The sequence below is a fragment of the Prunus mume genome, linkage group LG4, assembly GCF_029339155.1.
Source record: "Prunus mume cultivar Tortuosa linkage group LG4, ASM2933915v1, whole genome shotgun sequence".
Classification (NCBI taxonomy): Eukaryota; Viridiplantae; Streptophyta; class Magnoliopsida; order Rosales; family Rosaceae; genus Prunus; species Prunus mume.
The window spans coordinates 3,837,021-3,852,527 of NC_142701.1; the positions used below are offsets into that span (position 1 = coordinate 3,837,021).

The following is a 15,507-nucleotide window of genomic DNA, read 5'->3' on the forward strand; positions in this document are numbered from 1 at the left end:
CAGACCTGAAAATACAAATGATAGGCCTTGCTTCTTTCCTTGGGCCACAAGTATGATTTTCCATCTTTGAACCCATATTTCATCATTTTGAATCGTTTTCTAAATTTCTCCACAAGATTTAACCCCATCTTGTCCTATATCAAAATTTCCTTTCAACACCAACGAGAGTTTGGTTGAGTTGGTGAGGATCGTTTTCGTCACGATCAAGGTCTTTGTTCAAGTTCTGCTGCCAACAATCCTTTTTAGTCAATAGTATGTAAAAATCAAAAAATGGCTAAAGAACCACTCCATAAGTCCTCAAAGAGGCCTTGGTATGCCATGGCCCTGGAATGGCGTAGCCTCCCCTCTCCCTAAACTTTTATTCATAATAATAATAATAATAATAATAATAATAATAATTTCCTTTCAACAAAAATGGACCCAAAAAAGAAGAAGCAATTATTCGCTCACCCAAAAAAAAAAGGGATAGGGTACTTCAATTAGAGAAAGTATCTACTTTAAGTGGTTTGTTAGCAAACTTGTACCATTTTCGTCACTTGTCATCGTGCCAAACTAAAATGGCTTGAAAACTGCCACATTTTCTGTAAGCATGTGTTTTGTGTTGTTACTATAGCCCAGTCTTCTTGTAGTGCTTTCATTTCTTAATTGCTATAAACATTTTCTTTTATGAGATTGTTATAAAACATTCGGATTGCTCAGCCACTTTACAAACTTCGCTAAAAATTTATTTATTCTTTGTTGTTTTGAATGTTAGAAGGTGATATTTGATGCCGAGGGATGAAATCTTGCTCATGTCACGTCGAGGTACTGCTGAGGAAAAAACTGCAAAATCCGATCTAATTTATCTACTTAAGAGTTCACACGATCTTTATTCATTGTGAATTGATTTTGAATTGACCCGACATACTCCCACACTACTCAATAAAAATTCCCCACATGAAGGATTTCTTTCTGCATAAATTCATTACGCACAAAAGTACCTGCACATCATCAGGAAATATACCGAACCAAGCAAGTTCACTAATAATAAACAAAACTACTAAGATTTTATGAATCAAAGGGATCGTGCCATTACATGCTTTCCTTTTTTCACTAGGAATATATAGCACTCCCTTGAAATGATGAAATTCAACAAGATACGGCCTTGACCTATTGCCCCAATCCTCTCCGGTAACCCTGCAGAAAACAACTTAGATTAATTGCTGATTAATTAACTGTTTATGCATAGAGAGAAATTAATGAATATTTTGATACAGCATTTACTCATCTGTTCATAATATTCTACCAAAAAGAAAAATTATGTTCATAATATTCGACCAAAAAGAAAAATTGTGGAATTTGAAGGATGAGGCTAGCTCTAAGCTACCTATATATTAGTGGAGCTGGTAGAAAAGAGTCACTATACCCTAATTTATTTACTTCAGCAATTCCAGCAACATATATTGGTTAGTTTGTTAAGTAAATATTAAATCACCATGCTTCAAGCATGACTGAAAAGTTATGTTGGTAAGAAATTTCTCAACACCATAGTGTCCGCTGATATAAACAAATAGGTATAAGATTATCCAAGGAATATTGAAACATTTCACATGCTTCACAAACAAAAAAGAGCCTGAATCAAACATAAAATTGTTACATACGACATCAAACACTATCTGGAAGGCCACAACAAAACAACTTGAAAATGAAAATAAATGGCGGTTTTAGTGTCACTCACCCAACTGATGATGAAGTGAAACTATGTGATGAGATTTATTTTGGTCTACCAGTGCATAGGCAACTGTGCCATAACTCTCTCATCCTTGTCATATCCAGTAGGCAAAGCAGAGCAATCACTCTAAAAGTAAAAGAATGATGAAACAACGTCAGGCACATAAAGATATATTCTTTTCACAAATGGGGATGAATAGAGATGCTGAGAAATGCTTCAATTTCCCAGAAGAACCGTCAAGAAACAGAGACGTATCAAGATTAAACCGATAAGCTCTATTGGAGAAGATGACTATCGGAAAATTAGACCCCAAAGAGTCGCAGCAATAGCTAACCCCAGTTAAGACATTTATCTAGCTCTTCAAAACAGTCAGGCTCATTTCCTTCAACTATCGAACACCAATCATACAAAACATGGAAACAATACAAACTTATACTGTCCAGACTAGTGTATGTATAATGTACTATATGGCCAAATGTACATGTGATGCAGGACGTGTAGGACCTAAATTTATTAGTTTCCTAATGTATTTGTTTGTTTCCTAGATTCTCTAGTTTTCCAATTACTAGTAGGATTTCTACTTTTCCAGATTTCCATATTTCTAGTTTTAAGTTTCCTATTTTATTTGAGTTAGGATTTCTGTTTAAGTAAGGGATTTTTATCCTATTATTTCTAGGTTTTAGTTTGCTATAAATAACCCCATGTAGTTCTTTAAAATGCAGATTTGAATGTTGAGTAATTCCTAGAACTCTCTGATTTCGTCCCTTCGATCTATATTTCTTCTCCTTGATCTCCGATATTCTTCTTTGTTCTAATGTTTCTGCCCTTTATCTCATCTTTTCGATCTATATTTCTTCTCCTTGGCCTCTTATATTCTTCTATGTGCTATTGTTTAAGTGCTTAATCTAACACCTACAGGCTGTACTACATCAACATGTATTCATACACATACTAGAACATGCAAACTTCTAAATCAAAGTAAATTCGTATGGTGGTCTTTCAAGAAGTAAATTGCTCATATCAAAATCCAAGAGAGTAATTAAAAGGCATGCTATGCATACACTGAACGCACAAGTTCAGTAATTCCCCTTGTTTTGTGCATGTCATAGTAAAAGTAGCAGCACAATTACATGGTCAAATTAATAGGTAGCTGGAAGCTTAATGGGTAGACCCTAAAGAAAACAATTCAATTACCAATATATCCAAGCACTAGATGTAAAATTTACTTGGCTTTTACCTCAAGTGAATCAGTCTCACCCTGCAACTCAACCATCACAGGGCAATTCATGCTGCTCATTCAAAACATTAAATTTGTAATGGGTCAGAGTCAAAATTGATTTTTCAACCAAATTTCAGACTGATAAGGTGAATTGAAACCCAAAAAAAGAAATATTAAGTTCAATTCAATTCAATTCAAAGTTCAAATACCTGCTCTGCACAGCGGGGGTACCCAAGATTCTGGCACGTTCATATTTGGTCATAAATTTGGACGTTCTCCGAGGCCATTCCATGGGTGCTTGTTCACCTATGGCAAGCATAATACATGTAGCACCAAAGTTATGCATGGCTGTGGCATGCAGATGGCATATCATCTCCTATATGGCTTAAGGTGATAATTTTGAAACTCTGATCCAAATGAAATAGACTCTTCATCAAGCTTCTTTTTCAATCTTCTCCAAGTTCTCAACATATCAGATTGTATTAGCCCTTTGTAAAGTGTCTCAAAAGTAATCTTCTGAGGGAGAAGCCCCTTCTCTATCATCTCTACAAACAACTGGCAAGCCTCTCTCCACTTTTGTTTCCCACATAACCCATGAATCAACATGGTATACGAATCTAAATCAGGTCCTACCCCACTCTCTTTCATATCATTCCATATCTCTCTCACAATCTCCATACGATTCAATTCCAAAAGCATTCCCACCAGTATGTTATAAGTGTGCATACTGGGCACGCACAAACCCTCCTCCTTCATCTTCCTGTACAGCTTCAAAGCACCCTCGCTGTCCTTTCTCCCCCTGTACTCTTTGAAGAAACAATTGTACGTCGCTGCACATGGACTAACCCCACTCCTCACCATCTCACCAAGCAATTCCTCTGCATCCTCAAGTCTCCCGCATGAGCAAAGACACTTTACAACTGAAGTATAAGTTTCCACAGTGGGGCAAATCCCTCTCTCTCTCATCAGCTTCAGCTTTTCAAGTGACAACTCGGGCTTATGTGCCCGACTATAAACATGAAGCACGATTGAAAAACTAGTGACATCAGGTTCAATCCCTCTCTCCCACATTTCCTTAAACACCTTCTCTGCATTCCTTATCGTCCTCTCAAACCTTTCCTCAGGGTGCAAACTCGCACGCCTACAAATACCATTCAAGAAGACATTGTAAGTTACAACATTGGGCTCAATACCGCGCTCAATCATATCCCTCAAGAATCTCTCCGCCATATCAAAACGACCAATCTTACACCACCCATAGACCAAAACAGTGTACATTTTGACGTCGGGCACAAACCCATGCTTCTTTTTGTTAAAAACTTCAGCTGCAACCTTAACATGGCCATATTTGGAAAGGGTATCAAGCAAACAGCAAAAATCTTGACTACTGGGTTTGGTTTGGACGAAGGTTTCCATGTCCTCAAAGGCCCGAACGGCTTGGCGGGTGAGGCCGGAGGAGATCAACCGCCGAATGAGGATGAGAAATGTGGAGGCGGTGGGGGTGAGGTTGAAGTTGTCCATTTCGAGGATGAGCTGCCAAGCGACGTCGTACTGGCGGACCTTGGCGAGGATGTCAATGAGGAGGTTGAAGGAGGTGGTGGAGAGAGGAGGGTCGGGGAGGGACTTGGCATAGTTGAAGAAGGCGAGGGCAATTTTGGAATTGTGGATGAGGCGCAGGAGGGTGTGGTTGAGGAGCTGAGGAGAGAGAGTGATGCCGTGGAGCTGCAGAGAAGACTCCATGGAGTGGAAGGGATTGTGGTGGTGGACAAGGATCTTTGATATTAATTCGGCGTCATTTGAGTGTTTTGCGTCGTCATTTGGATCATGAAGGAGGTTGGTGGAGAGTGAAGAGCAGCTGCGGTGGATTTGCACTGAAGGGAGATGAAGGAGAAAGGAGAAGAACTGGAAAGAAGCTGAGCGACTTTTGGCCACCAAAGTCATTATTTCAAAACAAAGATAGAACCTCCAGAGTCTCAGTCAAAAGACCAGTTATGAATTAAGTATCAGAGTAAGTAGAGCATCAAAATTAGGGGACAAATAATTTGAAAACCTGTTGCATGGTGATGACCAAATTGAGGATACTTTTGCCAATGTAAAAGCAAATCAACACCTGAAAAAAAAAAAAAAAAAAAAAGACAATCAAAATCAGACAGAAAAGAAATTCAGATCCACAATTAAATCACAGAAAAGGAAATAGGACATCTAAACTAGAACGCCTCAAAACACCAAGAAACTTTGAGACAACCTCTTTTGGCTCGGTGGTTTTGGCACACAGAGAGTGATGATGGCATGGCTGAAGAAATTTCTTGCCCAAGTGAAGTTTAAATTTTAAATAGCCAATAAAACTCACAAATTCAACCCCAATCGCAAAACCCACATCCAAAATAATCTGAAATAAGATGTCCAGTTGTTCAAATCAATACTTACAAGCCCTGGTGTTCGAATTGGAACAAGAAAAATTTATTTTTCCTTTAACCGGATACCTATAAGCCCTGGTTGTCCCAAATTTTCTAAATCCCTCTAAGTGAACACGTGACAAGGCACGACTGACTGCACCGGTGCAGCCATTATACCACAGAAGAACTTGTAACGGTTAGTTGATTAGTTAAAAAGGTAAAATGACAAGACAAAAATTGGAAGAGTTTGATTCACACCTATCTATAATTCAAAAAAAATATTTCAGGCGCATAAATAAACATATTTCAGACCCATCACCCAAAATTTAAAAGCTTTAGTCGTTTATATTAGATTAAGGAAACTTGTGTTAAAAAAAGAAAATTTTGAACTTTTGTCTATGATTAAAAAAAATTAAATGAAAATTCAAAACAATTAATCAGATGAAACTTCTGCCATGGATGGTAGAACACCTTGATAAATTAAGGAAACAACTGAAAAAATTCATTAATAAAAATTGTACATCTAGAACTTCAAAAGTAGCCAAAAAAAACTTCAAAAGAAACCTGAATCGAACTGAAACAACCATTGAAGAGATATGACTTACCATATTCTTTTGAGGATCAAGTATTTGTTGTTGCTATTTAACTACTCATGTAATTACCAACTAGCTATGAGTCTAATCGTATTTCTATTTCACAAACAAATAAGTTTAGGTCTTCTGAAGAGTTTTAAAGTTTTCAGTGATGGTCATTGCTGCAAATACTTTGATTGTTTAAAAAATTGAATACTTCATAAATCCTTTGATATTGTATGCTTTAAAAATATGAATTTCACATAATATTTAATGAATTACAGTGATAAAAGTAAAAAACGTAAGTAATTTTTGTTTAAAATTTAAAGTAGAATATTTGAGATGAGAATACTCATGAGTGAACTTGTTAAGTGCTTAGAACACAACTAGTTTTTCTCGAAAACTAATGTGGAGTAGTGGATTTCTTGCAAGGTAAAGGAACAAAGTCTTCAGGGGGAAAAGTGCCTTGTAGGAGCAGGGTTTGAGATAAAGGTGGAGAGAGAGATTTTTCATGAGTGGGATCTCAGAGAGAAGAAAATGGTAGCTTCAATGGAGGTGGGATTTTTGGTTGCTCCTAAGTAATGTACTTCGAGGCTAAAGAAATGAAGCAGATTTCCACAAACCAGCAGACTACTCAACACAAACCAGCTGAGGCCTCAAAACCCTTACAAATCAAGGCCTCTAACTTATCTGTGCATAATGAGCCAAAAAGTTTCTCCTATAGTTCTTAAATGATAAATTAATACTCACTCTTGGTAGGTATCTAAGAAATAAAATATTTCATATCCTTAGCAAACCTACAAGAGCTAAAGTAATAGTTATACAAATTATCAACCATCTACAAGGTCATCAAAAAATTTGAATAAATGCGGCAGCCAAAGTGTTACTCCCAAAATAATAAGGCAATAACGATAATAATAGCAAAGAAAAGAAGCATTATAAGGAGCAATCCTAAAATTAATGGAAAAAGGACAACTAATGGTGATTATACATGGAAGCCTATCAAAAAAGCATCTTTATTGCTTGTTATCTTTGATCACAAAATCATCAAATGTCCTATGGAGCTTTTCACAGGGAACACACGTACCTGTTGTTTTCTGATGTAGGATATGGGTGAATTGAGTATTTGGGTAATTTAGAGGAAGCGAAAACAATGGAAAAACAGAAAATAGGTGGCAAAAGTCGCCTTGGCTTCACACCAAGGAGTCTCCAATCTTGGAAAGTAAACTTTTCTTAATATCTCAAATCTCCATTTTAAGGAACTACATAGGAAGTATTTATAGCAAACTAAAACCTAGAGACAATAGGATAAAATCCCTTACTAAAACAGAAATCCTAATCCACCAAGGAACTAATTCAAATAAACTAGGAAACTTAAATAAAATCCTACTAGAATCTGGAAACTAAAATCCTAGTGAAATCAAGAAAACTAGAGAATCTAGGAAACTAACTAATGATGTCCGCATCATTTTCTTTGGCAATGGCGTGGGCACACCCCACTTTCTTGGCTTCTTCTCGGCTTAGACTTTGAGAATAGCTCTCTTCCAAGAGTAGATACAATGACGATCAGCAAATCAGAACACAAACTCAAGATTACGCTCTATTGAAAAACTATATACGATGACAAAACTACATGAAGCTCTATTGGAATTTAACTTTAGCATTTCTTTATAAGTATGAAGCACAATTCTAAAAAGGAGCCGACCCTAGTGAGTGAAAGCATACGAAAACTACAAAGACTTGAGGTTTTCTAAGGACGTTCACTATTTACTCTGTTTAGCAGCTGCAAAAGGAGCTTGGTAAGAAAGAATAATACCTAAAATGTGTGACAGGCCCGCTTTGATTGTACTATGCATAGGTAATGGGTTGTATGTTATCATTTGAAATGGGGGCCTTAAAGATTAGATTCCAAAATCTCCCCCAAAAGAAAAGAAGGCATAAACCATTAACCTAGAAATCATATCTTAACAACGAATTTCTTTTCTTATCCTACAAACTTATCCTGTTCAGACTAGTATATGTATAATGTATAAGGCCAAATGTATTAAATAAAGAGTGGAATTTGGATTAGGATGAAAATGGATTTTCATGGATTTAGGAAGGAATTAATGTGAACGACAAATGGATTGATTTGCTGACATAAATCCGGTAATCAAAACAATGATATTAGGAAGAGGATATTGAACGATAATGTTTGAAGAAGTGGGTAACTAATATCACATACTACTGATCGAGTTCTTTTTACTAATACCATCCTTTATTTTTGGAACAAAAATTAGAGGAAAATTTGCCAAAATGTAATTATTATTCAATTCTCATACGCAGAACACAACATGCAAACTTTAAAATCCAAGTAAATTGGTAAGGTGGTCTTTCCATAAGTAAATTTCTCATATCACAATCCAAGAGAGTAATTAAAAGACATGCTATGCATATGCTGAAAAATTCCCCTTGCCAATATAACTGAAACGAATCCAGTGAGATGTGCTTCTTTCAGCTCACGCATTTTCTCAAACACCTTGCCTACATTATTATTCCTTATTTTCTCAATCATGGCCTCATGACACAGACTCTCCGGCCCATAACTCTCTTTTAGCTAAGTATTATTTCACAGTCAACAATATGATTCAATAACCAATCAGATGCATCCAGTTTGACAAAGAAGGAAATACCTGAGATAAGATTCAAACTTTATGGTGCTCTGTAGCAATGCACAGACATTTGGGGAGAGAGAGAGAGAGGGAGGTTTTGATTGAATTTGGCTTCCTCTGCTCTCGACGTCCTACAAACAAGTAGGTAGGTAGTTGGGGTTTGCAAACTCAGAGCATAAGGCCTCAGAGAGGAGAGAGGAGAGAGTGAGGGGAATTTGAAACTGTGTATAGGGACTGAAATATCGTTAGTCCATAAAGAAGGGAAGATGGGAAAGAGAATGTTGGGTCACTTCACTTTTTACCCCTTACGACGTCGTTTTGGCCTCTAAAGAGTTAAGTTAAAGCATTGGAGATGTTGTTTAATCTGAACCGTTGAAATCTTCTGCATAGGTAATGAGTTAATTGTTGATTTGCCTCCTAAACTTATACCTAACTTTCGATTTACCCCTTATCCTCTTTTTATAAAATTAAGGATATGAACTTTTTTTCCTTCAATTTCCCCCCTACCATCTAATTCTCAGCATTTCATCCAATTTTCTGTTAAATCATTAAAAATATTTTTTTTTTTTGAAAAAATACAAAAAACAAAACCAAGAAAAAAACCCTACCCCACCCACAAACCCAGCACCTTCTCCCGCCCCTCTAGGTTTTTTCTCCTTCTCATCCTCTCCCGACGCTTCTCCCCACACCTAGCGACTCCAGCCCATTCCTGGATTCCAGCTCAGCCCCTCCAACCATCTCTCTCTCTCTCTCTGAATGGTCAATGGGAGTAAAGGAAAGCTCATATAGAACCCATAAACATGATCAGAATGTTTTTCTCTATGTCTCTTAGCCTATCAATTGCCAAGTCAAATGGGTATTTAAAATAACAAATGTGTATTGTTTCAATTAGTGAAAACAAAACAATCATTTTGAGTTTTTGAAATTAAAAGTGGGTGTTGATGGCTTCATGAGTTGGAATTAGGGTGGTGGCTAGTGGAATTGGATGGAATTTGGTGGAGGCGGAAAGGAAGAGAGAATTCTCTCTCCTTCTGTGAGAGCCTACCCTCTCCATTTGTGAGAGTTACTACCATCTTGGTAAGCCTTAATGGCTGCTACTGGATCCCAACCACCCTCTGCTACAAAATATTAACTTCACTACCTTTCAGATCTCAATTCGTAGAAGCAATGAATTCCCCCCAACTACCTTCGAACTTTGAGATATGCCCCATCGATACAACCCCAAAATCCCGCTTCTTAAACTCTCCCAACTACTCATTGCCTCAAGAAGCAGGAAATTGTCATATCCCTTTATTAATTGCGATACTCTTCACTCAGGTCTTTAAATCCCTTATGCATCTCACTGTCTATAAACAACTGAAAATCTCATACTAGGTACAACACCAACTTTGTGGAAATGCCCCCACATATAGCACATCGAGCAACAATATCCCACCGACCCAAATGACTTCTACAGGAGCTGATGAACTCGTGGTTCAATTGAAGGAATCTTTAGGCCTCTCAAATCTGGAGCATGGTCCAAAACTAGTAGGGAGCAGTCATAGCCGACAATATGCCTAATCGTGGAGCTATAAAGAACATCCTGAAGTCAGCGTCGAAATAGTACGGTGAGGCAAAATTCATCTGGGTAAAAGATAATCTCTTCTCTATAACGATGCAAGATGAAGACATGGCAAATAAAATCTTAGATAATGAGCCATGGTCAATCATGAAGCAGTGTTTTTCTATCAAGAGATGGCCATCCGAGCTTGCCATTGAAGAAGTAGATATGATGAATCTTCCCTTCTGGGTCCAAATTAGAGGTATACCTCTTAACCTTTGTATGGAAGACAATGTTGAGAAATTGGGGAACAAAATTGGAGAAGTGGTGCAATACGACAGCCCCAACCAAGCCCGCGGCTATCTCTGTAAGAGTCCTAGTTAACACATAGAACCAGCTCCCTCCATGCTTCTAACTCTCTCAGGTGACGAGAACGAGACGTGGGCTGAATTCCAATATGAAAGGTTGTCCGACTTGTGTTACAAATGTGGGAAAATAGGCCATCTTAACACCGATCAGTAGCTATGAAGCGCCGGAGGGGACGGCAGGCTATGGCACATGGACAAGGGCAAAGATTATTCGTGAGTTGGAAAACCAGCCCAAACCCACAGCTCTTTCAACTGGAGAGCGTCGAAATGTGGGTGTTGTTCGGAGTAAGGAGCAAGTAAGAGTTATGCGCCTTGAAAGGAGGGAGACTCTAGCGGCAAAGCCGACTTTGCCAAGACACCACATGAGGCAAATCAAAACAGAGCCTAAACTCGCTAGAGAATGTACATCGAGAAGGCTTGGAAGGGTGTGAGGGAACATATCAGGGCAATTAATTCGAGAAGGTCTGAGTCCTATCAAGACCGCCTATGTTGTTGGGCTCTATGCAGACTATTGACGACCCTAATAACACAGGTGGGCCTGAAGAGAGTTTGGCCCAATTGAGTGTAGAAACTTCAACCCAAATTGTAGCATTCCTGGGCCCTTGATGACTGACAATCTAAGTAACCCACTTGGACCTATGCAAATGAAAGATGTTGTGGGCCAAGGGACTAGGATGAGGGAAACGCTCACCAACCTAGGACTAAAGCGTGGTGTTGTGGTTGATAACCCCATATCTTTTCAATCCCAAAAAAAAAATTAACAAAAGACAAAAACAGGTCAAGAAGAGGGATCCTCAAGTGGGGGAGAAAGGAGGAGGATCACCCTGATACAAAAACCACGTAGACACATACAAGTATTAAGGGCAAACTTGATTGCTGAGGAAAACCTCCAAAATGTTCCTGTTCTACAGTCAAGGGAGTGGGTGGCACATGAGGCAAAAATGGAAGAAGATATTTCAGGAGAAATTTCTCGGGGGTGGTGGCGGTTGGCCTGGAACAACCGCAAGTCCCTAATGATTTTCTTGTTATGGAACTGTCAAGGTCTTGGGTCAGACCTGATAGTTTGAGCCCTCCATGGGCTTATCCGGAAACATCGGCCCTCTGCTGTTATCTTGATGGAAACGAAGATGAAAACTAGCATAATAGAAGGTTTATGAAGAAGAATGGGATACCATATGGGTTTTGATGTGGCTCATGTTGGCACAACTGGTGGCTTAAGTTTATGATGAGATAGTGCTGAAATTCAGTTTAGTTCTACAAATGTTATTTGCTCTATGATAAAATCTATAAATACTCGGAGAGAATTTCTTGCCTATTGGATTTATGGGACTTCTTACAAGAAGGCAAAGAATGAATTTTGGGATTGGATGGAGCAATCTTTTGCTCCAACAAATCATGCTTGGTTTTGTGGAGGAGACTTCAATGAATTTTTTGTGGGGTTGTGAGAAGAGCGGTGGAAGTGAGCCTTCTCACTCTCGCCCAAAATTCCTACATAACTTTATGTCAAAGATGGCTCTAATGGATTTGGGTTATGTTGGGCCTTGCTTTACTTGGAGAGGAAGAGCGTGCAATGGTGATCTGGTTCAAGAATGGCTTGATAGGGGTTTGGTTAATTATGAATGGCAAACTGCTTGGCCAAACACCACCGTATACCATGAGACAGTTGTGGGTTTGACCACTGTCCCTTAATTGTGAATTATGAACCATGATCTCGTCAGAGCAAAAGGCCTTTCAAGTTTGAAGCTAATTGGGCACGAGAAGAGGAGAGTTATAGACTAGTTGAAAAGTGCTGGAGTGACACTTTTGATGGGCCCTGGGTCAAGAGATGGAGGTATAAATTGAATCAATGCAAGACCCAATTAAAAATCTGGAGTAAGGAAAAGTTTAAGAACAACGAGGAGATTGATTGTCTAATGGAGCAGCTGCGCTTCATGCAGGATAATTGGGAGATGAATTATCAAGACATGAAAGTGATAACACACAAGATCAACGAGTTATGGGGAAGAAATGAATGCTACTCGAGACAATGGTCTAGAATTAAGTGGTTGAATGAAGGGGATTCAAATATCTCATACTTTCACCAATCAACAATCCGGAGGCAGAGGCAAAACTAAATTGCTCGAATAAAAGACCATGAGGGCCGGTGGGTGGATAATCCAAAGATGATCAGGCACACAATTGAAGCTCATTTCAAGGAGCTATTTACAACATGTGGAAACAAAGATTAGAGTGAGGCCATAGATTGTGTTCCAAGTGTGGTGACTGATGAAATGAATATTGTGTTGACTAGTCCAATTACAGAGCAAGAAGTTAAATAAGCTGCCTTCCAAATGGGAGGAATGAGAGCACTTGGGCCCGATGGCTTTCGAGGCATTTTTTACCAGTCCTATTGGGATATCATCCAAGCTGAAGTACAGGGCACAACAAACGACTTTTTCAATGGTACTACTGATAAGGTCTAATTTCCCATTTGCATGCCTTCTTTGCTTAGTAATTTTGTTTAGCTCTCTTTATTTTGAGTCTCTTATATGTTTGTGTGTTTTATAGGTTAAGACAGCAAGAGATCACATATGCAATCCATGCTTGTTAAGGGCTGATTGGGATAAGAGGAATATGGGCTTGACAAACCCAATTTGGGCCACCTCCTTGTCAGTCCAGTTTCGTAGGTCATCTTGCAGGCCTCATTTCAGCAACTCACAGGTCGGATGAGGAGACAATCTTGATAGAACTCTGGACCCTTAACGTCAAAGACTGAACCAAGTTCACAGAAATGTCATGATTGGCTGCCATCACATCTACATCCCTAGAGCCATGTCTCTGGTTTTTCTTCACAAAATCCTTTCCATAAAAAAACCAAAAAGCATTATTTGGCAGCTGGAGCAACTGCGCTCTCTTTTGCCTATCCTGGGAATTCCTTGCTTAGTTCTTCTCCTCTCTTTATCCTATCTATGTATTTCTTATCTACTCATAGTTATGTCTGAGGATAGTAGTCAGAATGTTATGGATGATTTTATAGTTAATTGATTTCATTTGTCCCAGATCGTCAGATTCAGGACAACATCATAATTGCTCATGAGGTTTTCCACTACCTCAAACTGAAAAAATCCAAGAAAAAATTCGAAATTTGGGTGAAATTGGACATGAATAAAGCTTATGACAGGATTGAGTGGGACTTCCTTGAATCAATTATGTAGAAGATGGGCTTTGCTCCCTTATGGATCCAATTGGTGATGAGTTGTGTAACTACTGTTCAATTTGCGGTGTTGCTTGAAGGTCATCCAAGTAAGAGCTTTAAGCATTCTCGTGGTTTAAGGAAGATGGGCAGGGTGATCCTATCTCACCTTACTTTTTCCTCTTCGTAAGTGAAGTGCTTTCTCTGATGATCCAAAAAGCCTGTTTAACTGGTGTTTTGCAGGAATCGACTCAGTAACGCTGCCCCCACAATTTCCCACTTGAAATTTGCTGATGATACTCTAATTTTTCTAAAAGCTTTAGTGCAAAATAGCATGAATCTGGTCCACTTTCTTAATGCATATTGTAATGCCTTTGGACAATGAGTAAATTTCTCCAAATCCACCCTATACTTCAGCTCCAACACTCCAGGGAATATTTGCGAAGAGATTTGTGGTGTTTTTAGTATGTCAGAGGTCGACAACTTGGGAAAATACCTTGGCCTTCCTACCATTTAGGGAAGAGCCAAACTTGAAGCTTTGCTCTACATAAAAGAAAGGATTTTGTTGAAAATTCAGGGCTGGAAACAACAACTTTTGTCTCAAGCTAGTTGTGAGGTCCTTATTAAGCCAATGGCGCAAGCTGTCCCTCAATACCCGATGAATATTTTCTTGTTTCCCAAATCTGTATGTAGAGAAATTGACTCTCTGCTATCCAACTTATGGTGGGGCCAATCAGGAAGGGAGAAACGAATTCATTGACTTAGCTGGGAGGCTCTAGGAAAACCAAAGAACAATGGTGGCATGGGCTTTCGCAACCTCCATGAGTTCAACCTTGCCCTGATAACAAACATTGTTGGAGACTTATAAATGAGCCTAACTCTCTATGGGCACAAATTCTAAAGGCTCGGTACTTCCCAAATTGTAGCTTCTTGGAGGCCAAAAAAGGGAAGGCGCCTTTTGGGCTTGGTCAAGCCTACTGTAGGGGATGGATATTATTTGTAAGGGTGCAATTTGGCAAGTGTTAAATGGTTCACAAACAAAAATTTGGGTTGATAGGTGGCTGTCAGGCTACCAAAATGGTAGAATCCAATTGAGCAATATGCAAGCTTTGGATTTTAATCAACTTGTGGAGACAATTATCAACCCCATCACCTGGGAGTGGGAGCTTTCACCTATAAGGCAGCAAATATCGAACCATGAAGCTTCTGTAATCTCTCACATTAGATTCATTGGGGAACAAGATCGACTAATTTGGCCTTTTGAGATGTCAGGGAGTTATTCTGTAAGGTATAGGTATCACTGGCTTCAGCAAGAATATGATCATATACATGGACGGGCCCCATCTTCTTATTCGGTGATTGATCCTAAAGTTTGGAAGCTTGTTTGGAGTTTGGAAGCCCCTCCAAAAATTCGTAATTTCTTTTGGAAAGCTCTCGGGAATTGCTTAGCTACTAAAGAAAACATGTTCAGGAGGAAGATAAGTTCATCCCCTATATGCCTCATTTGCTGCAATGAGATAGAAACAATGGAACATATGCTTCTTTTATGTACTTAGGTGGTGCCAATTTGGTTTGGAGGGCAACTGAATCTGAGAATAGATAAGTTCTCTATTTCCACTTTTGCTAACTGGCTCCTTACTACAATTGGTAATTTACCTTGCAGTCCCATTGACTCTTGCAAGACTATATCTTTAATCGCTTTCACATGTTGGCATATTTGGAAATTGTGTTGTAAGATATACTTTGAGCAAAGTAGACCCTCTCCGGATATCGCTATAAGAGAGTCTCAAACAGCCTATGCAGAGTTCACTAATGTGCAGATCCACAAGAATGTCATCCATAGACCGCCCCCTCAAAATATATCCCTAACTGAACGGT

At 38.8% G+C, this 15,507-nt stretch overlaps 1 protein-coding gene across 2 annotated transcripts; it reads right to left on the reverse strand.

Annotated features, from left to right (window-relative positions):
* Nucleotides 1–867: 867 nt before the first annotated feature.
* Nucleotides 868–8,792, reverse strand: LOC103328402 (pentatricopeptide repeat-containing protein At2g13420, mitochondrial-like). Of its 2 annotated transcripts, XM_008230795.3 has the most exons (5): nucleotides 8,571–8,792; nucleotides 3,140–5,040; nucleotides 2,949–3,000; nucleotides 1,718–1,837; nucleotides 868–1,176 (listed from the first exon to the last, which is right to left on the reverse strand). In XM_008230795.3, the coding sequence occupies exon 2, from the start codon at nucleotides 4,869–4,871 to the stop codon at nucleotides 3,300–3,302; it is 1,572 nt and encodes a 523-aa protein (XP_008229017.1). In that variant the 5' UTR covers nucleotides 4,872–5,040; nucleotides 8,571–8,792; the 3' UTR covers nucleotides 868–1,176; nucleotides 1,718–1,837; nucleotides 2,949–3,000; nucleotides 3,140–3,299. The 2 variants fall into 2 exon arrangements, with proteins under 2 accessions (XP_008229017.1, XP_088906900.1); XM_089050774.1 differs by lacking the exon at nucleotides 2,949–3,000.
* Between the last annotated feature and the right edge of the window lie 6,715 nt (nucleotides 8,793–15,507).